This window comes from Cyprinus carpio, chromosome B1, assembly GCF_018340385.1.
Source record: "Cyprinus carpio isolate SPL01 chromosome B1, ASM1834038v1, whole genome shotgun sequence".
Lineage (NCBI taxonomy): Eukaryota > Metazoa > Chordata > Actinopteri > Cypriniformes > Cyprinidae > Cyprinus > Cyprinus carpio.
The window spans coordinates 22076528-22103373 of record NC_056597.1 but is presented as its reverse complement, the minus strand read 5'-3'; the positions used below and the strand labels follow the sequence as shown (position 1 = coordinate 22103373).

Sequence of the window (26846 nt, the reverse complement as noted above, 5' to 3'; positions counted from 1 at the left end):
TAATATATTAACCGGTCTAGGTTTAAGTGAAAGTCTCAATTTGCTTTCTGCATTGAACTCAATACTGTCTAGAGGAAACAACTGCAAAATCGGATTTGTGATTTTTTATTTCCTCTGAGTGGACATCATGTCACGAGAATAATACATATATGAGGAGTCTTGTTACCTTATTTATTGAAACAAGCGAGTCTTCTGCTGAATATAGCACTGATGTAATGTGTTTTTTATTTATTTTTATTTTTTTACTTACCCCTCTGAGTCAGCAAGGTGTCGGCTCTGCTAGCTGCTAAGCTAGTGTGCCACAGAGACATGAAAAGATTCTGGCACATAGATGTGGAGGGATGGAGAAGTCTATGGAGCGGTAGGTGGCTGCTATACAGTACATCCTGTGGTTTTCATCTGTCTGCATACTGCTGTCCACTGCCTGTCTGGACATCCTGGTCACTTCACAACACCTGAACAAACCACTGCAGGATCAACTAGTCTGACTCAGAAGTCATATGGGGACTTCACACTACATGATTGATACAGCAGAGCCACTGGACAAGACTGGTGAGCTGAATTCACTTCCTTCATGTGGGCAGAAGTCATAAGTCGGCTCATTCATCACTATGAACTGAAATGGCCCTCATTATAGAACTATTAGTAGTAGTAGTATTTATTTGGTTTTCAGTAATAGAAATAAAGCTGAAAAAAAATGAAATTATAAATATAAAAAAATGAAAATTAGAAATATCTTAAAAACAGGAATAAAATAGTTTAAGTACTAAAATTATTAAAACTTGCTAAAGAGAATTTCAAAAGTAAATAACTTAATATCTCAAAGGCATAATAAAAATTACTAAAACCTAAACTAAAATTAAAAATGTAAAAATAAAAGCTAATTCTAAATACTAATAAATAATATGCTGAACAAATTTGGTGTAGAAACTATTTTTTGTTGTTGTTAATATTTTTGAGATTTTGGAGAAAGAGAGTTTTAATTTTAATTTTATTTTACATTAAATTAAGCACAAAGTGTGTTTTGAAGTAGAAAAACCAAAATAGTATAGTAGTGTAGTATGTAGAACATACTCCTATAAATGTTTTATTTAACTTTTTTTTTTTTCTTTTTTTTACAGCACATAATAGTACATAGGCCAATATATATTATTAAAATAGCACTGGTTCACTGAAAAAGAGAACATTTCTTTATATTAAATTCAATTGTAATATCTACTCAAACATTTTGTGTAGCGGACAATTAAAAACGAAATTTACTCAATCAAACAGTTAATTACTAACAGCCTCAAACATGCATGCACTTTTAAACAAAAGAGCAAAGACGCTATCATTGTATTGTGATTAATTATTTTTAAATAACAAATACATCATAAATCTAGCATAATACTGTATAATAATAATACAGCATAAATACTACATAAATATTCTCAGGCAAACACTACATTTAAATACAACTCTTCAATTAATTAAATTCAAATGTTTAAGTTTAGTGGTTTGAGTACATTCTGACATACTAAGTCAACAAGTTTAACACCATTTAGCTTCATTAATATATTTGCATTTCATTCTGTTTTAATTCTGCTGAAAAAAAAAAAAAAAAAAAAAAAAAAAAAAAAATTGAATGGTACACCATCCCAGTCAGCACACTAATTTTAATGCTACAAAATTCCCTCTTTGACTTCTTAAACTCTCTCCACAAAGTCCTGCACTGACCTCTGAAGGAGAGACCTTTCTCCATTATCATGGGGAATGATCTGAATGCCCTTTTCTACATTGTGTGTTGAAAGGGGTTAGAAAATTGGAGGACATGGACTAAGTGTCCTTGACTGCTCACCTGAAGGTCAAGCAGTGAATGCCTGTTGCAATCTGAAATGCCCGCATGGAATTATAATATCGTTCGCTGTGTGTTTCGGTGGAGGCGTTAAAAGTTAAACAAGTGCAATGAGAGGTTCACAGAGAGCTTGTCCTTGCAGGCATTTGCCAATACGTACGCTTCAGTGGGCCTTGAATGCTTGACTGTGAATTGTGGGATTACCTTTATGTACAAAAAGAGAAGAAGGGTAAAAAGAAATGATCAGGACAAAACACTGAAGATAAATCCGACTTTGGTAACTCATCTGGAACAAGAAGGCATTGTTGATAAGAATTGCCTTTCAACGGGCCAAACTGAGGAAAAATGTAGGCTACACAATGTTTAACCTCGCTGATTTCTGTTGAGATTAAGAGATTTATTTCAAGAATAAGAATGAAAATAATATGAATTCTTCTTCTTCTTCTTCTTCTTCTTCTTCTTCTTCTTCTTCTTCTAAAATGAATGAATTAAGAAAAATAATTGAATTAATTGAGATTTGAATGTAATTGTACATGAACATGATAAATACATTACAAGATTTCATACAGACCATAAATGAAAGAGCTTTAATATTATTATTATTATTATTATTATTATTATTATTATTATTATTATTATTAAAGTCTTTCTTAGCTGATTTTTAATAAAATGTGGTAGCCTTCCCAAGTCTTTTTTTTTTCAATAACAAACAATATATATATATATATATATATATATATACATATATATATATATATATATATATATATATATATATATATATATATATATATATATATATATATATATATATATTCTATAACACAAGTCTAATGTTATCATGTATGTTTCAGTCTTCTAGCTACACTGTACTACTGTACCTGTAAACATGTGTTGTAATGTTTACTGTTACCTATTGCATTACATAATAATAATAATAATAATAATAATAATAATAATAATAATAATGATGATGATGAGTTAGCCGATCACACAAAAGCTGTCAAGTCTAGCTCATTTTGAATCTGTAACATACTTTAATCTTCCATATTGAAGTTAACTAGCTTCATTTGCGTAACCCATCACCTTCTCACTAAGGCTAATCTGATAAAATGATGAGTGAGTAAAAACAAGCTGGAGACAATTACCTTTACTAACAGCTGCAATTACTCGCCCTGGGTGTATTTTTCTATGCATGCACAAAGATGACATATTTATGGCGCCTCCATGGAACACGTTTACATCATGGGTCCTTGGGGCCAAAACACGTTTCAGCAGCTCTCTTCACATCTCTTCTACAGACCCAAAGGATAGAACAACAATGCTGGAGCAATGCTGCGGATGCATTATAAATGACCCTGTACAACCTCCACTTTTCAAAGAAATAGTAGCATACAACACAGCACAAGATAATTGTGTTGTATTCCTAGGGTTCATTTTTGTTTTAGAGGAAGATTCCCCACAATGTTTTACATAATGTACAGTGAAAGTTAAAGGGGAAATCACAATTTAGATACCTTTGATTACTCAGTTGTCTCTTCTTGACAACAAAATAATAATAATAATAATAATAATAATAATAATAATAATAATAATAATATTACAAATATACAGTGTATAAGTATAAATATAAAAATGTGTTCAGTATTGTTTAACTCTTTATAGTGTCATTTATTATAAAACAATACTTTGCAATTCATACTTGCACTTGCAAATAATAATAATAATAATAATAATAATAATAATAATAATAATAATAATAATAATAATAATAATAATAATAATAATAATAATAATAGAAAATATAGTATAAAAAAAAACATGTCCAATAAAGTTAAACTCTTTATAGTGCATTTTATTTATGTACATTTTATATCATTAAGTTGTATCGTGCATATCTGCATTATATTAGCCATTTTCTATTTAGAAACATATTATCTTGTCAATGTGCCGCTTGTATTTGAGAGGCATTTCAGTTGTGGACCTCATAAAATCTTAAAACTCACAGTTGTAGGCATTATGCAGTCTGATTCATAAGTGTCTTTCTCATAAACCCCTGTGGGCAGTTAGATGAATGTCATTAAGAAGAACTATTTAATATGAAATTTTCATTCTGAAAAGAGGTCTTCGTAACCCTTACCCAGCTCAAATGTGTCTTTTTCTGCTGACAACTTATACTGTATACTGTATGATAACAGAATTACTACTGGAAGCCTTGTCTTCACCTGCCTGCTATATATATATATATATATATATATATGTAATATATATATATATGTGTGTGTGTGTGTGTGTGTGTGTGTGTGTGTGTGTGTGTGTGTGTGTGTGTGTGTGTGTGTTTGTGTGTGTGTGCAAATAGGCCTGTATTTCACTACTCTTCACTTTCTTCAGAATATATGCAAAAATATTAGGCTGAATTATTAGTCTTATTATTTTGACATTATTGCTCATCCTGCATGCACATAAACACAAAAGTAATTAGGGATAACCAACAACATCCCTGTTCATTTCTTATTTGTATTAATTTATTCATTTAAAGCAACAGTGGCCTCAAAAACTATTTGCTAAATGCAATGACATTCATACATTTTTAGTGTCCAAAAAAAAAAAAAAAAAAAAAAAATATATATATATATATATATATATATATATAATATAATAATTTTTCATTATTACTATTTTGAAAAGCATGAATACCCATGATTTCTAACCTAAATCAAACAAGCTGGAAATTTGCTTTCATGAAAAGAAAAGAACAAAAACGTGTCTTCCGTAATTATGTCACATGGTTGGCGTTCGCTTTGTACTTTAGTGGAGCAAATGTGCCCCATTGTAAAGTAATCCATTTCATGGGCAAATTTCCAGGAACAAATTACACCTGCTAAATAAAGACACCTGTATGAAAAGAACCTATTCATAAATGTCTGTTTTTATAAGGTTGTGGGAGATTGTTGGATGCTGCCATTTTGCCATGTCTTTATATTTTCAGAAATGAAAAAATAAAAAAAAAGTATAAGATAATACCATAAGATCATACTTTTTCCTTTATTCAGTCAAAATATTTCAAACAAAACATGGAAATATAATTTTCGTAAGCCTAAAGGTTAATTTGTACTTTCCATCATTTTAGTTAAAGGGTTAGTTCACCCAAATATGAAAATTCTGTCATTAATTATTCACCCTTGTGTCATTTCAAACCCGTAAGACATCTTCGTTCTTCTTCAGAACACAAAGATTCTCCATCACCATGGTGCCATTTTGAAGAATATCTCAGCTGCGTCTCACCGGGACTGTTTCCAAGTTGTTGTGATTTGATCTGAATGGAAACAACATATCGGCGTGACACAGCTGAGATATTTTCCACAATGGCACCAGGGTGATGCGGAGGAGACAAATTGTTAAATAAAGTCGTTATTTTTTTTTTTTCTTTTGCGCACAAAAAGTTTTCTCGTAGCTTCGTATAATTGCGGATGAACCGTTGATGTTACATGGATTATTCTACAGATCTCCTTGCTACGTTTCTGGACTTGAGAACATTTCAGTTGCGTCACTGTCTATGCAGGGTCAGACAGCTCCAGATTCCATCAAAAAAAAATCTTAATTTGTGTTCCGAAGATGAACGAAGGTTTTACGGGTTTGAAACGACATGAGGGTGAGTAATTAATGACAGAATTTTAATATTTGGGTGAACTAACCCTTTAATGCAAGGAATAGTTCACCCAAAATTAAAATTTGCTAGAAGGCCATTCAAGATAGAGATGAGTTTGTTTCTTTATCACAACAGATTTTGAGAAATGTAACATTGCGTAACTTGCTCACCAATGGATCCTCTGCAATGAATGGGTGCCATCCGAATGACAGTCCAAACAGCTGATAGAAACATCACTATAATCCACAAGTAATCCGCGCCACTCCAGTCCATCAATTAACATTTTGTGAAGTGAAAAGCTGTGTGTTTGTAAGAAACAAATCCATCAAGAAGTAAATTCAAACCATTGGTTCAAGGCTAAAATGTGAGTCCTCTATACATAATGTAACTTTCTCCAGTGAAAAAGTTATCTTGTCTGAAACAGGAGAGAAATACGCACAGTCTAAAACATTTCTAAACAAATTTGTATTTTGATGTAAGAGGATGGTGTTGTTGTTTTCTTGTTTCTTTTCTTTTCTTTTTTTTACTGTTACAGTTATTATGGATGATAGACTTTTGGTTTACATATTAATTATTGTGATGTTTTTGTATCAGCTGTTTGGATTCCCATTCTGACGGCACCCATTCACTGTATTGGATCCATTGGTGAGCAAATGATAGAATGCTAAATTTCTCCAAATCTGTTCCCACTGAAGAAAAACTCTTCTACATCATGGATGGCCTGTGAGTGAATACATTCTTTCATTTTTGGTGAACTATTTCATTAGTGACATTATCCTCCAGGAAGTGACATCATTTTTCTGAAAGGGAAAACAACAGCAAAGCATCAGAACCTTGGAATTAGTTGGTTTGTTCCACTCTAAAAATACCATCCCATTTGATACAATCACAGAAATCACTATACTAGTATCAACCTATCATTTTGATTAATTCCAAAGGTTCATAAGATAAGGGACTGCAGAAAAGGAACGACCAAATACGCTCATGATTTATTCTGCAATATTGCTGGCTTTCTTGGCAAGCTCTGCTGAATGGGTAGGAGCCTCTAATGGAGTTCTTTTGTCCATGGTGACATTAAGCCCAGAACATGAGTGGTACATGCTCTTCCCACTGATCTCATCCTTTAAACCTGCCAGGATGTTGTGTTTCGCTTGTCATCCTTCCTGACAGCATAAACAAGGGGAGTTTATTTTCGTAAAAGAGCATTATTTTGCTCTCTGTGTAGCACAATATGTAATCAGATACAAACAATCTTCTCTTGAAAATGGAATAACAAGTTATGCGCGTACCTGTATCATATAAAACAGCCAGGTGATGAACGAATGTAACGGCATGACTCATACATTTCGAAACGACTGGCAAACAATCCGCATAATTCATTCCATTTTAATTTATTCAGTCTCATTGCACTGTAATGGAGAAGGTTATTTCTGATTCACAACTGGAGTTCAAAACTACTAAAGAAAGGTTTGTGCAACATTGTAGGATTTGAATTAAATATGACATATGCAAATGCAAATAAGACTTCTAAATTGACATAAAATGACACAAATAAATAACTGCAATACATGCAGCAATCAAATCCGATGGGAATTCTTATGCAATTTCAGTGAATTGCATTTGGTAAATTCGTACAACTGTGGCCCAGTTTGTTCTTTCTATTTGAGCAGCTGCATTTCAGTTTCACAAATTTGTGCGTAAAGGTTTGATCTGTTTACCTCTTATGGGTTGTTAAATCAACCAATAAATATGTTGTATTTGCACTGTATATCAGTTATTTAAAGCCAAATTCCAATTCCAAGTTGTTTTTCAGGAAAATTAGCATAACAGATAATCACTCTGTGGCAAATGCTACGGTATGCCTTCATTTATCATGCTCGTTTAGAAAAGCATCTCGACTCATTTTTATGATTCTACTGCTGTCAACATCAGTCACTTGAAAGGATACAATCAATCAGTCCTTTGAGAGCAAGTGATGGCCATTTGACAGGGAGGGAACATTAGTCAGTCACTTTTTTGTTTACGCCACACAACGCCGGCTGCCAAGCCTTGGCCCCCGTGAGCGCCACTTGTTTTAGTTGGAATAGCTAGATGTGGAATTTCAATCCATTAGCAGGCTGGCTAGCCTTCCCACCGGCTTTACTGAGAGTAGCGGCCATCAGATGGATGTGCATTCATTAACACCAGCAGACATTTTCAGCAGCAGCTAACATACAGTCTCGTGTCCGTGGCTCATACAATAATTACATCATGACTAAAGCTTATCTTCTTCAAATCAAAGGCATGAAATACAACCCAGAGGAAAACTGCACGTTTTCATAGCTCAGGAGATTTAGTTCTCATTAATGCTTTTTCCTCCCTCAGATGATGTCCTGAAATAAGAATAGATTGCATATAGTGTAGAGCTATAAAATTAATAGCAGCATATTTTAGTATATAAGGAAATCTCTTATACAGGCCAACTAAAATCTAAAATAAATGGTAGCTTTGTATATATGAAGACAGTTTGTGCGATTGTAAGTGTGATTATATATATATATATATAATATATATATATATATATATATATATATATATATATATTATATATATTTAATATATATTTTTTTTTTTTTTTTTTTTTTTTTTTCTTCTTTCTGGTGGCTCATAGTCTTACAGCTGTCTAGGAGAAACAATTGAGATATCAAACGAGATCTCTTTCGTGATTTTTCTTTCCTATGGGAAAGCTACTCATTTAAACGAGAGGCTGGTTGGCCAAATGTTGCACCAGATGGATTTTGTTAAGATTTTCTTTTTTTTTTTTTTTTTTTGTGCAAAAGAGAGTTGGCATACTTTTGTAATCTGTAAAAGATTTATTGAGTGCCCACTTTAGCAAAGATCTCTTATGGATTTCGTGATGGATCTGTAAATTGAAACATTATTTGCTAAGTTAAAGAACAACCCAGGCTCCTTTGAAAAACGTATTGTGGAGATACAGGTTTATCCCAATAAATTAGAATGTCGTGGAAAAGTTCATTTATTTCAGTAATTCAACTCAAATTGTGAAACTCGTGTATTAAATAAATTCAATGCACACAGACTGAAGTAGATTAAGACTTTGGTTCTTTTAATTGTGATCATTTTGGCTCACATTTAACAAAAACCCACCAATTCACAATCTCAACAAATAAGAATACTTCATAAGACCAATAAAAATAAAAATAAAAAACAAATTAAAAAAAATAGTGAATTGTTGGCCTTCTGAAAAGTATGTTAATTTACTGTACATGTACTCAATACTTGGTAGGGGCTCCTTTTGCTTTAATTACTGCCTCAATTCAGCATTGCAAGGTGATCAGTTTGTTGCACTGCTGAGGCAGTCTGGAAGCCCATGTTTCTTTGACAGTGGCCTTCAGCTCATCTGCATTGTTTGGTCTCTTGTTTCTCATTTTCCTCTTGACAATAGCCCATAGATTGTCTCTGGGGTTCAGGTCTGGTGAGTTTGCTGGCCAGTCAAGCACACCAACACCATGGTCATTTAACCAACTTTTGGTGCTTTTGGCAGTGTGGACAGGTGCCAAATCCTGCTGGAAAATGAAATTAGCATCTTCAAAAAGCTGGTCAGCAGAATGAAGTATGAAGTGCTCCAAAATTTCTTGGTAAACAGGTGCAGTGACTTTGGTTTTCAAAAACACAATGGACCAACACCAGCAGATGACATTGCACCCCAAATCATCACAGACTGTGGAAACATAACACTGGACTTAAAGCAACTTGGCTATGAGCTTCTCCACCCTTCCTCCAGACTCTAGGACCTTGGTTTCCAAATAAAATACAAAACTTGCTCTCATCTGAAAAGAGGACTTTGGACCACTGGGCAACAGTCCAGTTTTTCTTCTCCTTAGCCCAGGTAAGACGCCTCTGACCTTGTCTGTGGTTCAGGAGTGGCTTAACAAGAGGAATGCGACAACTGTAGCCAAATTCCTTGACACGTCTGTGTGTGGTGGCTCTCGATGCCTTGACCCCAGCCTCAGTCCATTCCTTGTGAAGATTTTGCTTGACAATCCTCATAAGGCTGCAGTTCTCTCGGTTGGTTGTACATCTTTTTCTTCCACACTTTTTCCTTCCACTCAACTTTCTGTTAACATGCTTGGATACAGCACTCTGTGAACAGCCAGCTTCTTTGGCAGTGAATGTTTGTGGTTTACCCCCCTTGTGAAGGGTGTCAATGATTGTCTTCTGGACAACTGTCAGATCAGCAGTCTTCCCCATGATTGTGTAGCCTAGTGAACCAAACTGAGAGACCATTTTGAAGGCTCAGGAAACTTTTGCAGGTGTTATGAGTTGATTAGCTGACTGGCATGTCACCATATTCTAATTTGTTGAGTGAATTGGTGGGTTTTTGTTAAATGTGAGCCAAAATCATCACAGTAAAAATAACCAAAGACTTAAACTACTTCAGTCTGTGTGCATTGAATTTATTTAATACACGAGTTTAACAATTTGAGTTGAATTACTGAAATAAATAAACTTTTCCAAGACATTCTAATTTATTGAGATGCACCTGTATTTCTGGAAGAAAATATTCTTGCACATTCTGTGACACTTTCACCGTGAGTTTAGTTTTATTTGAAACAGATGATTGTGACAGTTGTGGCAACGTTCTATTTCAGGGGTCGTTGTATGTGTTGCAGCACTTTGGAAATGAAATGTCCGCTGAGTGGGGCTGAAGGGTTAAGGGGTCATTCACACAGAATGCATCTTTGCGTCTAAAACCACGAGACACAGAGATCAGGAATGGTTTTTAAAAAGCACAGAATCCCTCCTCAGCAGTCTTGCTGTCATATTGCTACTGTAAACAAAATCTTGAAATGCTTGCCCCGCCTCCGGGGCCTGATTGGTCTACTGTTTTGGAACTGACATTGATGTGTGTAAAGGTGGAAATTCTTAAACATCAAAACGTCATCAGACATGAGATAAAAACACATTTTCTGAAGCAACCACACAATTTTACTTTGTTTTTTACAAGTCTTTAGCTCTTTTATCATTACTCATGTTTTTGTAAGACTAAAAAGACATTGCAAATTCAATGCTGTACTAGGTGAGTTACCGAACACGTTTCTTACTTAAGTCAGAAATATTTTTGTTGTTTTTGTGTTTTTTTTTATATATTGTGTTATGTTTTTTTGGTGTATTTTTTGGTGTCAAAAGGGGGAGTGTGTGAAAATAGTTTTTATTAATCCATAATCAGTGCATTATCATAATTTACGTGAAAAAGGAATACAAGTAAGCTAATTGGTGTTTTACTATTAGTAGTGTTGATTTCAGCTGGAAACTTAAATGTAATGTGTTAATCCTCAATAAACAAGCTACAGGTAGTCCAAAATGCAGCGGCTAGAGTCCTTACCAGGTCAAGAAAATATGATCATATTACCCCAATACTACAGTCTCTGCACTGGCTACCTATTAAGTTCCGTATCAGTTACAAAAATATTATTACTTACTTATAAGGCCCTTAATGGTTTAGCTCCTGCGTACCTAACTAGTCTTCTACCACGCTACAACCCATCACGCTCCCTAAGGTCACAAAACGCTGGACTTTTGATAGTACTTAGTTTTGAGGAGTTTAATGGAGGAGGTAGTGCTTTTTTCGCATTTGGCTCCCAAACTCTGGAATAGCCTTCCTGATAATGTTCGGGGCTCAGACACACTCTCTCTGTTTAAATCTAGATTAAAAACACACCCTCTTTGGCCAAGCATTCAAATAATGCATCTCATAATCTTGGACTGCAGTTATATCTGATCAAATGCGCATTATTATTCTTTAGCTTGGGTTAAACTAATTAATTTTACTTGGCTGGAACAGCAGCTACGCTAATTATGTCTCTATTTGTTTCTCTGCTTTGCCACGAGATTTACATCCCGTGATAACTAGGATTTACACAACTCCAGTCTGGATCCAGAACACCTGAGAAGAGAGATGATGCCAACCCCTCAGAGGACCTCAGATGATGCTAACCCAGAGACAACATACAGAACTACCACATTTTGCTATAAGTTTGATTACATAATTGCTGTTAATAGTGTTAATCGTCTGTTTGTTTACGTCTTTTTATTGATTTTTCTGAACATTTCTGCTATATGCACATGAACTGACAGTCACCACTGATAAGCTACTACTAAATATTGTAGAAACTTAATTTTCTGTAAAGTTGCTTTGTAATGATTTGTATCGTAAAAAGCGCTATACAAATAAACTTGAATTGAATTGAATTGAATTATATTTATAGGTAGTTTAAGAGGCACAATTTTACCTTAGTAAATAAGTTTGTAAAATAAATCAAAAGTATCTAATGATGTTCAATGAATAACTAAATCCGGTTAGTGGCAAACGAGAGCCATCCATCAGGCTTGAATGAACATTCTGTAGTGGAAAAAAGGAAGTGCAAAGATCTTCAGTAGGAAGAAGGGTAATTAAATTGAACAAAAACAAGTATGAATCAATCCTCGCCTCGACCAGGAAGACCTTGGGGATTGGAACTAAGCTTCATTCTGTCTGTGAAGGGCTGTAGAGTTGGAATAATGACCGTAGCTATAACAAACACTGTCTGCCTGGACTCTTGATGGATCACGTGAAAGTATACCTTTAATTTCCCAACTCTTGATCCTCTTTCCTCTTTTCTCACGTGTTCACTTGTTCATTCTCTTATCCTTCACGGTCTAATCAGCATCAACTTTGGCCTCTACTGTGTTTTTGGTTGTGAAGCTGCTTTCTTATACAGCTTTTAAAGTTTGATCGACTACAAAATGTGTCTGGATAAAGTGCAGGTTTTTGCACTTATATATTGAAAATTTTGTGCATTACCTAGTTGACACCAGATGTACCAGTCAATACGAAAATAGGCTCTTCAGATTATCAAGACAAACTTAGCATTACAGAACCATGCTTTTTGGTTTATAAGGAATTTTATAGCTGCATGGATGCCATGATGAATAAATGATAAACTTGTTGAAGAATACCTATGATAACTGAATCATTTTCCTAGCATTGGGCCTGCTCAAGTATGCTTACTGTGGAGGCCAGAGGTTTATAAATTATACATCATGAAAGGGTTTGGTCCTCTGTGTTCTGACAGCAATAAACCCAAAAGGTTTTTGCGAAGATCACACCTTGAATTCATACTAAAGAAGATTTTAGCATTCTCAAACATTTGACAGAAATGAGACATTCCAAGGTAATCCAGAAAAGTTAAACCAACCTTCATGAAAGCAAACAGAAAAATCCTGTGAGGACAAGAATGATCACGACACTCCGACGAGATGTGTTGTCCTCTCAGCATATCTTTGATCTCTTTACCATAAAACAGTCGCTATGAATGAGCTTTGTAAAATTCAGACTTCTCATGTAATTTAAAACAAGAGCTCTTACCGTTCCCCATCAAAATCTCAAAGTATGTATAATTACTCATGCAGCAAGGAGGGACAGTTACATAATGTTCTCGCAGTTGGGAACACACAGATATGTGGGGGACCGACACAGATTGACTAAGAATTATGCAAGCGATGCCATGAAAAAAAAAAAATAGAGCTATATCTGTCTGCAAACCTGTGACCTTGCTTTTGCAATCAGCTATGATGTACGTGTAATTAGGTTAGTTCTCCTGAAAAATTTGTTATTTCCATTATTTATTCCCCTTCATGTCATTCCAAAAAAAAAAAAAAAAAAAAAAAAAAAGAGTTTACCCTGTTATATTTTCCACGCAGCACAAAGGAGCAACAAAAAGCATTATGACAGTATGGTATATGATCCTTTTCCAAGTCTTCAGAATTCAATAAATGTATTTACACAACACAAATTTCACTAATTGCTACATCTTTAAAAATTGATGAAAAAAAAAATAAAATAAAAAAATAAAAACCTTTACTTGAATATATTGTTATATGTAATTTATCCCTTTGATCAAAGTTGAATTTTCAGCATCATTACTCCAGTCTTCAGTGTCACATGATCCTTTAGAACTCATTCTAATATTCTGATTTGCTGCTCAAGAAACATTGCTTATTATATTATTTTCAATACTGAAAACTGTTTTTGCTGCCTAATATATTTGTGGAAATGTCTTACTTTTCTTCAGGATTCTTTGCTGAACAGAAAGTTAAAAAGGACAGCATTTATTTAAATAGAAACATAAATATAACATAAATGCAGTAAAGTGGTCAAAGATGAGTCACTTTAATGCATCCTTACTGAATAACAGTATTAATGTCTTGCAAAATCAATCAATCAATTGTTACTGATCCCAGTATAATAATATATAATCACAAAAACAGAAAAGTCATTTTAAAAATAAATGAAAAGCAGTTAATATTTTCATCTGTTCCTCACACAGAGCTGTCAGTGACTTTTTTAAATGTTCTGAACTGAAATCAACAATATACATGTATGGAACGAAATGAGGATGAGTAAAGAGTGGCATTATTTTGATTTTCGGCTGAAGTTGTCCTTCAGATTTGGATTTGAGCAGGGGAAGTTGGTCACGGATTGGCGTGAAAAAGCAAATTATTTGGAGAAGGATGGTGCTCGACGTCCTTTAAACTTGATCTGAAGGCCTTCCTAAGTCCCAGAAGCTGACGGTATGATTTGAGCGGATGCAAGCCTGCGATCAGCTAAACAGGGTGAGTTCAGCGCTGTAGCTGTGATTGGCTGGATTAGGGTGAGGCGTCTGCGAAGCATCCATGTTGACAGACAAGCAGAGGAAGGACTTTAGTGCTTAGCGCACTGAGGTTCAAGGAGGGGAAAAACATGATTGTCGGGCTTCAGAGAAGGCCTGGGGATCAGAGGCACTCTAAATTAGTATAATTATCCATTTATGTTGCCCCACATTCCCAGAGGACCATTAAGAAGACAGTACATGAACCTGAGACCCTTCTGAAAACATTTTCAAGAAAAAAATGGAAATGTGTGATGAGTGTAAAATGTGGTTAATATGCCCAACATAATAATATTTGCTGCCCACTATGGTTTTTGAATAGTAATGCTTAAAAGTGTGCTGACAAACACGGGATAAGCTCATCTTGTGCTCTAGTTCTACTAGTAAACACTTTTATTAAAGCAGCTTGTACAAATCAATAGTATGATTCCGACATTTTGATTCTGATCCCAGTTCACTATTTTGACTCCTAATTTTCTAATTCAATATTCCTTCACCTGGGTGTTCCTAGAGGAAATTGAAAGCAAACATTTTATAGCACATTGTGTACAGAACTTATGGGAACAGATAACATTAGTAGTACTGATCAAGCATTTTAGGTGAGACAATACATTTTAGTATTCTTTTTAGTAGCACTTTACAATAAGGTTCCATTTATTACAATTTGATTGTGATTTACAGGACCTATTGAAGCTATATTAGATGAAATGCAACAATAACAGAATAATAGGACAGCTCATGAATCTATCTATCTATCTATCTATCTATCTATCTATCTATCTATCTAGCTATCTATCTAGCTATCTATCTATATATAAATATGATTTTCCCTTGGAACATAAGAAAAGCACATCTCTGAAATGAATTACAGGATTGTGTGGAGTAAATGGAGGACTATAGAAAACTGCAACAATTTACATAAGAATAGTCCATAAAAATAGGGCCAATAAGTTTTTTATGTTGTGTATTAACAATTATACACTACATTTCAAAATTCTGGGGTCAGTTATTTGATATGTTTTGTATTGTGTTAAATTTTAGGGTTGAAGGAAATGTCCATAAATGTACTGGTTATTCTGCAAGGCTATATATATATATATATATATATATATATATATATATATATATATATATATATATCTATATATATATATATATATATATATATATATATATATATATATATATATATATATATATATATATATTATATATATATATATATATATATATATATATATATATATATATATATATATATATATATATATATATATATATATATATATGTATATATATATATATAGGACATAGGACATTTCCTTCAACTTTTTTTTCAATTTGTATTTATTTATTTAAGTTTTTTTTTTTTTTTTTTTTTTGAGGGGGAAAAAAATAGAAGAACTTCTTTTCCGTGTCTATTTGCACAAGCTCGAAACAAGTCAAACATGTTTTTTGATGATATATCTTTTGCTTTGTCTTTCACGTAGCATCTTCATTAAGACAACATCAGTCTCACACGAGCAGGAAATTACAGTGTCTCTTCACCAGCACTTCATTAGACATGCTATCTCATGCACCCTGTTTCGTTTTGAGAGCCTCAATTTGGATCATCGTTGCAGCTCCTTGCTGCGCTTTCTGCTAGAGACAGCAAAACCAGGGCAAGACAAAAAGACCGGAAGAACAAAATCACACAGGATGAATTATACAGCAAACAGAGCTTCAGCTGAAACACATAAATGAAACCATTTCTTTTTGAGCATTGCAAAAGAAAGAAAGAAGAAATGACAATAGGTAAAAATGTCAGCTCTGTATCTGCCATAGGAAACCATCTCCATATAATGGGCATGAGTCATGCATGAAATCACATTGTTATGTATGGGAGATTATGTTTCAATCCAGCATGATATGTGCATATAACTGTGTGTGTATCTGCACATTTCTGTGCCGAAAAGGAAAATGGAGCCAGAAGCAATTTTTAAGTAAAGTACATCCCATAAGCCTCCAGAAATGACAATGCATCAATCTACGGAGACTTGCACTTCATGAAATATCTTGACATAAATGCAGTGCAATAAAAATAAAAATCTAAAATCTAAATAAATAAATGAATAAAAACATAAATGCAATGCAATAAAAAAATGTAATGCAAAAAAATGTGCATGTTGTAAAAGTAATGCTTAGAGTAGTCGACATTTCAACAATCGCAACAACAACAGCAAAAGAAGAAGAAGAAAAAGAAGAATGATATATTATATAATCCACAAAATTGATTCAATTTAAATCGTTACAACCACAAAACGGAATTTCTTAAGAATGTTGAAATTAAGTAACTGCATTTTGTTAGTTTAAAAAATAAATAAAAATAAAAATCTTTACTACATATATTGCATGATGAGGGCATGAAAATGTACTGCATGGGAGGAAAAAAACAAAACAAAACAAAACCTAGTTGTTTGCACTCCATTTGTCCACAATCACTGATCAAGTACAAACTGAATGAGACAGTGCAGTTGGATCCTTACAGTCTGTCTTTTCACATTACAGCATGCAATGGGAGCTTTTCCTCAAAGTGACTTACAGTACATTAAAATTGAACATTATTGTGTTCCCATGTAATAAACTCAAGACCTTCGCATTACATGCACCATGTGCTGAAAAATTACAGGTATAAGTTCATCAATCAACAATACACATACAGTACATGACATTAGAAAATATGTTTACACATTATTCCCTGGCAAGTTCACCCAATGTGACTTTGGCTGCTCTGTGACTATGATGTAAGGCCTGTTGTTAAATGGCTTGAAACACTCAAGGAGTGATACATCAACCTGTTGTATTTTTAGTTTTATTATTTATTTATTTATTTATTTTTTGGCCAAACATCACAAGGGCTGGGATGCAGGGAGTCAGTAATGCAACACTTGCCATTTATCAAACGACGGGGTTACTGTGGCTGCCTATCGCTAGGTGCGGTTTTGTAAACAAACATAAATAAATAACTAACTAAATAAATAAATAAATAAATAAATACAGCATGAAGTCTAAACCAACACAAAACCCATCAGGGTGTCACAGGCACCGGTGCTGATAAGGAAATACAATAGTGGTCTGTTGAACCCTGAATACATTTTATAATGCTACAGGAACAAATCTCACATAAAAACATAGGGTTATTTCAGACTCACTATATGAGGGTGATCTCATTTGTATTTGTATATATGTGTGAGCAAAGTGTACAGTACTAAATAAGTGTGACTAACTCATTTCATTTTAGGAATGTCATAAACCCACCGATTAATTGCATAAATTTAACATTGTATGAATCTCGAAGGATACGTCTATAAAGTATTATGTGTAGGGTTTTGGATGCTTACAAATACTAATCAGATCACATTTCCACACATAGCCTACAAAGGAAGATACTGGCATTACACGAGACAGAACAATAAATAACATGTTGGATTATTCACACAAGCTGTTAAAATGTCCTATTAAGTAGCAGATAAATAACAGCAACATAATACGCCTTTGAGAAAACACTTGAGAATAGTCAAAGGTTTGTGGTGTCCTTTTAAGAGAATTACACATTTGCATTCATTTAATTTGGTGTCTTTTGCTTTGACAAAAAGAGGTGGACGGAGTTTCATGAAAGAAAACACTGCAGGTGGACAAACATTCATCCACAAGTTTTAGGTAAAATACAAATCTCCAAACTCACGCTGACCTACATTAAATTATATTTAGCTCTCGCAAAATGAGAACAGCATCGCTGCATTGACGTCAACATCAGGCTTTCCTTTCTAATTCTCTTTGCTTCAGTTAGTTTAGCCCAATGAAATCTAAAGGGAGTTGAGACGAAAACAAATTAGTCGTGTTTTCGCAAATAAAACAGCCTGAAGCTCCCGAAGAGGGGCCTTTTTGGGGTCTCTTTGTTACGCTCATTTCGCTACCAGTGTAAAACTGCAAATTCACCAAAAATATACTAATTAAAACAATTTTCAACAACAATCCGGGAAGATGAAGCCACATCGGGTGCCATTTGAGGAATATGAATGCAGTTATATGAAGCACAGTTAGCCATGTTTATGGTAATTTCCCTTGGATTAGCCAGTAACCAACAGGTGTCTAGTTGCTATGGTAACCACTGGCAGTTACCAGCCCATAAGCATGGCTAACTGTGTTTCTCACAGCATCCGAGAACTTGGCCATGAGCAGCATGCTTTATTCGCTTGAATGGATGAAGTATGCAATCTGAATACTTTAGCTTTATAAACCACTTTATTTGCTTCTAGGGGCCCATCGAGGCCCAAATTAGGCCTTGTTCACTGTCCAAATCGACTGGATACTACAGAACACTTGATTTTAAGGATAAACAGAGGCAGGAACAAACCCCTAAACCATTCAATGCATAATTATCTCCATTAGCTCTTGGCATAGCGTGAGCAAGCAAAGCAATATATTTCCAATTTTGCATTACGTAGCATGTCCTACACAACCTCAAATGCACAAAGGATATAAGCACAGCATAACAATATTATGAATATAATACAGGAGTTCATAAAATAAAAGAACACTAAAAATGGCAAAATTTAGGATTTATGTGTTTGAACTGCAAATATAATTCCCATGCATTTGGATTACACAGTTTTAACATAAAGCAATAAACTTAATGCGATGCTTTCATAAATGAGACAGATTTTTGTAATAGCGCTAATAAACTGAGTGTATTTCCAATACACAGTAACCCACATTATATATTTAGAATTAATAATTAACATTTGTTACAATTTTGCACATTTTAACTAATTAAATGTTCCTTTTAATATAGCTAGCCATACTTGAACTGTAGTATTTGTTTTATGATGGTTCTATGCAATGCATTTTGAAAATAAGATTATGTAACTAAAATTAAATAGATGCAGATAGCTCTTAGCTTTTTTTTTTTTTCATGTATCACATTACATTTATTAGTTTGTTAAAATTGTGTAATCCCAATGGATAAACATTTTCTTTGTAATTTAAAATACTTCTTAAATTTAGGCCTAATGTTTATTTATTTATTTATTTATTGAGTGTAAAAACAATGCAATAAAAAAACAAAACAAAACAAAACACACACACACACACACATACACACAAACACACACACACACACACACACACACACCACCATACAGCAGTGACAGACCTTTAGAGATGCATGTAATGCAAAACATTTCATTATCCTGCTCAAAAATGGCCAAATAAATAACTAAACCATTCAGAAAACCCATTAAAACAAGGTGTGTAAACAAATTAGCAATACATAGCAAACAAGACTTTGATCATCTCCAGGCCAGACGGCAAACTTGCATTGTTACAGAGTTATAAAATGTCTCCCAACCTGCAAAATTATCGCACTTTAACGTTTCCCCACGGCTCAAGGAGTTCCATTAAATACCATGATTAAACTAATCAACAGACTCATTGGTGCCTGTCAGATATCATCGCTGCCTTCTCAATTAGCCGAACCTCCTTGAACTCAATTGCAAATGTCGTCAATCACATGCCATCTCCCTGCCAGGTCCTCTCTGCTGCAGTGACCCCCCCAAAATGGGATAAGTGAAATAATCAGTGGGGAAATTAAACATCATAGCCTCCCCTGATGGCCCCTCCCAAAGCCCATCATGCCGATTAAGAGGCATCATTTGCGAATTGTCGATTTGGAAGTATGCAACTGATGTTTTTGTCTTACTTTTGTGCCACCAAATGGTTAATGCAGCCCTCCCTGTTGAAAATATCCTTTGGTTCAGAGAGCACATTAGCTCGGTGGCCAAAAACAATATCAGCTAATGGTACGAGGCATGCGTTAAAATGGAGATAATTTTGGTGATGGTGCTGGGAGTGTTCAGTACCGAATTTTTTACACAATTTTGGAATGCCTAAACGTGCAACAATTGCCGGTTTTTTCGCCAACCTTGGAAGAAAGGCACCCTGGGCATTTGGCATTCTGATGCAGATATCCTTGGATGCAAATGAAGATCCAGAAGACTCCAATTATGTTTTCTGAAGATGTTGTTTCGATTCAATGCACAGTTTTATTTATGCCTGCTAATCCAGAGTTCCTTGAATAAAAATGACAGAGAAAAAGAGCAACATAAAATCCAAAATAAATTTACATGGTTAAGCATAAAAAAAAAAAAAAAATGCACAGTCACCTGACAATCAACTCTTGCACATTATTAACTATGTTAACATCCCTCAGCAGCGCATCAGTGTGTAACAGTATCTCAAGGTCGGTCCTCTCATAATAGCCCCTTTGTGGCTTTACAACGCTGCGACTCACCCTCCTCAGCTTATAAAGACAAGTTGTCAGGTTACCCAAATTATTCAAGCCCCTCATCCTCAGATGCAGCCTTCATTTTCCGCAGCTATAAAAAGATCCACATCATGCTCAAAGTGGAATAGGACCCTTGAGCCTAGTGAGGCACTGGGTACAAAGCAGACCTCTTTATCATTGAGTAGAGGGCCAGGTCAGCTTCCTCTCAACACTCGACACAGCAATTTAAAATCCACCGGCAAATACAGCTGTACTAATATTTTAGTCTGTCATGGTATAGAGGGCAAATGGTGAAGTTCTTTTAAAGCACCTCTAAAGATCAACGTAGCATCAAAATAATCCATTGATCCAGTGGGTACTAAACAACTAGCAATCTCCAAAAGGAGTTTGCGATCGTTCGATGCAAACCCTCGTTTTGAAGTCATCTGCTTGCATATTGCATAAGCTATAATTTCACCTATTCGTAATAGTAGTTTACCTCTATTATTAGCATAAGGCAGAATAGCTGTTATCGATTTCTTGTTGTTTGCCCAGCCATAAGAACAGTTGACCCTATTTGACGCCGTATTGTGTCCGCTGCTCTCCTGCTTGAAGAATAAGTGGTTTGTGAGCAGAACCAGTACATACAAACTACCTGAGTTGAGGGGTTGGCCAAGTAACATGCTTGGTGTATTGATCTGAGCTATTGAATAAACTCCTGTCAGCTTACAAAGGTCCTGCAATCGTTGGTTACCTGGTAAAAGCTATAATTAAGCTGGTTTTAATTTCCAAGAAAATTCTATAAGAACCGACATCATATTTATTGATGACATAAACATATTTTGGTCAATATAGTGCAATAAGTGCAAAGCAATCAAAACAATGAAAACGATAAGGGAAAGAGAATTGCGAATGCTTGTATAAAAATAGGTGTTACATTAAAATATCAGTATTACACAACATAATTATTACTTCAATTATTATTTATGAACTTTGATATAACATATTAAAAATACATATTAAGAATGAATACACATATTCATTTTTAATATATAATATTTCTTCTAATGTTAGCTGGGAAGACCCTGTGGCCTTCCATCTTCCAAAAAAAGTGCAGACAGCATACAAAGACACTTTTCCTTTGAAATTGTTAAATGATGCAAAGTCTCTCTTCGACATTGGGGTGTGCCACTGCTGGAAGAAAAAAAAAGCCACTTGTACAATGCAAGCTACAGTAAGTGATCGAAAATAAACAAAATGTTCATACAGAAAATCATGGGACATGACACATATAATATTGATGAGCACTGAAAAAATTTTGAAAATACATGGCAAAGAGTATACCAATAAATACAGTACTTACTTACAGACTAAAGCAGAGAAATTGTCCTGCTCGATTGGATGCGCTGCAGAATAGTGTTTCTGTCAGAAAGTTGTGTTTTTTTTTTTTTTTTGTATGCGAAACCCCTCCCGACCCCCTTAAATTCACAATATTTGTATGATTATATTCCTGAAAATGTATTTGGGTGAGATTTACCTGTACACTTAGATTTATGCGTATTCAGTCATCCACTTAAAAAAAATAGATTTTGCATCGCCAGTTTTATATCACAACTCGTGCTTTCATCCAAGTTCCGCGAGCTCTATTTATTAATTTTCATTTCTGTAATGCCATGTGGTTCTGAAATTAAAGTAGCATAGTTCGGCACACCCCACTTAAGTTTTGGATTTTTTTTTTTTTTGTTCTTTACGTTGATGTATATTGTGCCAAGGCACCCTCCAGTTTGAATCAGTACAAGGGGAAAAATGCTTCTACTGCATTTATAGATAGACCAAGATTTAAAACTGGCTCTGTGTTGTCTGTTTCTCAAGAACTTCGAGGTAGTCCGGCTCTATTTTAAGGTTTGCCTTTAGTTCCAAATAGTCGTTTCTATTGTGCTCCACAAAGACAGTACTTGGCGCTGTACCATATAGCATAGTGTCTCGTATTCCTTCAGGATGTAAGAACTGGCGCCTGACGTCGAAGTTTGGTTGGTATGTGTATGGGACAGGGCCAGTGTACTTATATTCAAACCTGCTGCCAGCAGTTGATGGTGATTTATCCGGCTCCAGGATCCCTCGGAAAAAGTGTTCCGCATCCTGAACAGGGGACGGCTGCTCACAAGGCTCGATGGTGCTCACTGTGTAATTGGGGCTCCTCATGGTGACCTCCTGTTCCTCATTGGCATTACTCCTGTAGGTGACCTTGAGTTCGTGTAGATCAGGGTAATCCTCCACAGCGTTCCCTTCCCGGGACCTGTAGATTGGGTTTTTGCACATGTGACCGAGCGGATGGGGGATGTACTCATAGACGTGACCCGCAGGGGCCTTGACCTTGGGGACGGAGCGATTGCTATAGAGATTGTACTGCAAGTTGAAGGAGCTCACATCAGAGTTGTTTGTGCTGGTACGGTCGCTCTGAGACTTTTTACGCCTCTTCATCACCACCACAAACAGGCCGGCTGCCACAAACACTGACATAATGAAAACAAGGAGGAGGCTGAGAATGAGGACAGACAAAGGAACATTACTGGAAGGGTTGTTAAACCTCTGGGGTGTCTCTGTGGTGGTGATCCTGTCTGCTGACGGCTCCTCGGAAGGAGCCAAGGTGGACATGATGACATCAGAGTAATCTGGACACAACTGCTCAGAAGGGACGACCCGCATATCCTGTCCAGCTAGCCGCTTGGGTGTCACGCATTTGACGTCATTGACCACCGTTCCCGTGTTCAGCTGCTCCAGCCAGATCTTCATGCCGACCACATCGCAGGAGCAGTCCCAAGGGTTCTCGAACAGGTCAATCTGAACCAGTGCTTTCAGCTGGTCCAAAACCCCACTTACAGGCAGGTTTTGAAAGTGATTGCTACGAAGGTTGAGGCGAGAGAGAGACAGACTAGAAAAGATGCCTCCTGGCAACGTTTTTAAAAGATTGTTATTGAGGAAAAGTAGCTGAAGGTTGGGCACAAAGCGGAAGGTGCCACCTACAATCTCTTGAATCTTATTATATTCTAAATACAAGTACTGCAGATTTTTTAGCCCAAAGAACATATCTGCTGTGAGTCTGTCAATCAAATTGCCATTCAAGTACAGCCTACGTAGGTTAATTAAATCCCCAAAGGCTCTGTCGTGTATGAGTGCTATCCGATTGTTTCCCAGGTGCAATAAATCCAGTCCCTCAGCTTCCACAAAGTCAGATCTACGCACGACAGGGATGTAGTTCCCTGTGAGATACATCTTTTTAGGATTGTATGGCTTGGGCTTCAGATCTGATATGTTTTCAATCTTCCTTTCCTGGCAGTTGACATTTAGCCCCAGGTCGGAGATTTGCAGATTGCATGTACAGGTGGTGGGGCAGTCCAAAGGCACGGGAGATTTGGTCTGAAAAGCAATGATGGGCCCGTAGTTGTAGGGGTTGGCTGGGATTCGAGAAGTGGGCTTGGACTTGGTTTTGCTGGATTGGCGGGTGCCCTTGGTCGGCCTGGACGAGGATCGCAGGACGGCCGAAGATGTGGCTGATGCTGTTACGGCCGCCGGCGTGGTCTGGAAATAGCCACTGGTGCTGAGCGGGGGTGGGGGGCGCATCTCATACTCTGATATGGCCCTTCTGGGGCACAGTTCCTGCTTTGAGACCTCATCCAGATCCCTGCCATGGAGCCTGAAAGGAGTCTCACATACCACCTCCCCCACCAGAGCTGTGTAGGCGATGCTCTCCAGCCAAGCCTTAAGCGCAATGAGCTCGCAAGAACAATTCCACGGATTCTCCTCGAGCTGTAATTCCACTACTTTGTCCATATGCTCCAAAAGACCGATGTAAGGGAACATTTTTAAGCGGTTGCCCCTAAGATCCAGGTGTGTCAAGGGCACGTTCCGGAAAATGTTTGTGGGCAGAGAAGACAACAAGTTGTCATTGAGAATCAGCACTGTCAGTTGTTGAAGCCTGCTCAGAGCATTAGGTTCAATAGTGCTAATGAAATTATAGTCTATCTGAAGGTATTCTAGGCTCTCGAGTCCGACGAAAGTGTCGTCCCTAAGAATGTCTATTTTGTTATTGTTCAAATGTAATCTCTTTAATCCCTGTAGTCCGTTGAATGCCCCGGTCTCCAACTCAGATATGTCATTATTACCTAAATGCAAAATGGTAACTCCGGTATAGTTGATGAAGTCATTGACAGACAGTCTTTTCAGCAAATTACCTGTCAGCAAAAGATGGTACATAGAAAACTGTACTGGGCTTATTTCCGACAGCCGCACAATGCCCCTGTTCTCACAACTGACCGTCAGAATGCCTTCCTTCTCCTCGCAAGTGCACAGATTCCTACAGATCTCCCCATAACTGTCATACATCTCAACCAGACTCAGGGATGTGGCAACCAGCAATATTATTTTCAGTATCCAGATATGCATTTTCTTGTGCAGGAATGGCCCAGCTCACGGTAATGCAGTTGCAGTTTGTGGTGTCATCTAGAAAAGGAAAAGACGTGATGAATGTCTGTTACATTAACATGCAATCTCTACATCTGAAAACTACATTAAACAGTGAAAAATCCCAAAATCTTACAGGAATATTTCAAAGACAAATTTGCAAGATCCTTCCCATTAATGCAAAGCAAACTCTCCCTGCCTAATGCAAAAGCAGATTCTGATATGAATAACTAATGTGCACCGTTCTTTAGCCTAAACTGTGCAATGCAAGATGTCTTGAATTGATTCAATGTTATGTTTAGGCTATCTGTGTTTAATAATATCAGAATAGTCTCATTCCAAACTCTATCAACGACATCCATGCAAATGCATTGATTTATTTAATACAATACATCATGCATATTATGTAATTTTCATGATATTGCTAATACAACCACATTTCTTTTCATCACGGCATTCAGGCACATTTATAAAGACATAGAGGGGAGAACGAAGTGGGGAAAGAGACAGAGAGAGAACGCTCTTGCTCCTTTGAAATTTAAAGTAACATCGACTGGTAGAAATTGTATTAGTGTATGCTTATGGGAATGAATTTGCTATATATTGTGCGGTTTGGTATTGAATTTAAGAGGTATAATCGGGAAGCAGGTTGCTCGTGCACTGAACAAATCGACATCTCCATGGTTTCCAACTTGAACATCTGCCGCTGAACGAGACAAATTAGCAGATCTACATATCATTGCCAATCTTCAAATCGCTTTTTAAAAACATATCATGTAATTATATATATATATATATATATATATATATATATATATATATATATATATATATATATATATATATATATATATATATATATATATATAGATGGGAATAGTCTTAAATCAAAGACTATTCCCATACCCCAATGCAAATAATATTTCCCGTACTCACCCCACATATCCGACGACTTCAGTTTTTATCAACTCTCAACGAGTATCGGAGTTAAACCTCGGAGTGCACGACACATCTACGTTTCATAAAGGTGCATATGTTGAATTTCTCCCTTTGATGCTATATGTGACAGTCATAGCTCATCCCTCAGGCGACAAAGACGCGAGTTGATTAAAAGCAAAAGCGACGTCATCGATTATATTCCATCTTGATGGGGAGCAAACAATACTATATTAAACCATTTTGTTGTGTAGAAGCATTTGTATTCATGCTAATCAACTCCTCTCTCTCTCCCCACCCCTCCCACATAAACACACATTTGGACGCACAAAGACACTCACACACATCCACAGATACAGCACATAAGTCTAAGGCGCTATAATATGATCCGAAAGTCTACACTGGTCATGTTGATTTTCCAGAAATTAAAAAAAAAAAAAAAAAAAAAAAAAAAAAAGGATTCCGAAGTAAACAGTAATATGACTAAGCCAATTCATCACAAAACAGCTCATTCATCGCGCACCCAAAGCCGGTCTTTCCAGAGCAACGCGTAATGCCTCACAACCGAGGCTCCTAAATCTAACGCCCGAAGCTTGCGAAGCACATATGAAGTTGTGTAACGCATACATAACTGAATATTTCACAAGCCGACACAAGTGTTCAAGTGGCAGTTTTCTATGCCAGCGCGATAACAGCGTTTCAGCACCACGGACAGCTCCAGCCGCAGCAAAACGGGGCTTCGTATAAGATGCCTTGCTTTGCTTTGGAAGATTATTGTTGTTTATTAGCTTATTAGTGGTGAATTATTAGAAATCATGAGGAGGGCGGAATATACAAATCCTTGAAGACACCGGTGACTCTTTTGCCCGACTGTATAATAATCCGTGAAGTGGTTCGTGATCAGCCTGGGTATCGCAAACTCTCCCTGGAAACGCGACGGTCAGCTGGCTGAAAACAGGAAAAACGCAAGTT

The 26846-nt window shown here is 36.0% G+C and overlaps 1 protein-coding gene across 1 annotated transcript; it reads right to left on the bottom strand.

Moving 5' to 3' along the window:
- Positions 1–21279: 21279 nt before the first annotated feature.
- LOC109059152 (SLIT and NTRK-like protein 5) lies at positions 21280–26612 on the bottom strand. The gene is made up of 2 exons (XM_019076345.2): positions 25875–26612; positions 21280–24977 (listed from the first exon to the last, which is right to left on the bottom strand). The coding sequence occupies exon 2, from the start codon at positions 24918–24920 to the stop codon at positions 22317–22319; it is 2604 nt and encodes an 867-aa protein (XP_018931890.1). The 5' UTR covers positions 24921–24977; positions 25875–26612; the 3' UTR covers positions 21280–22316.
- Between the last annotated feature and the right edge of the window lie 234 nt (positions 26613–26846).

What these genes read in the sequence shown, in the direction of transcription:
- LOC109059152 (XM_019076345.2), bottom strand. Translation starts at nt 24,920, where the DNA reads ATGCATATCTGGATACTGAAAATAATATTGCTGGTTGCCACATCCCTG.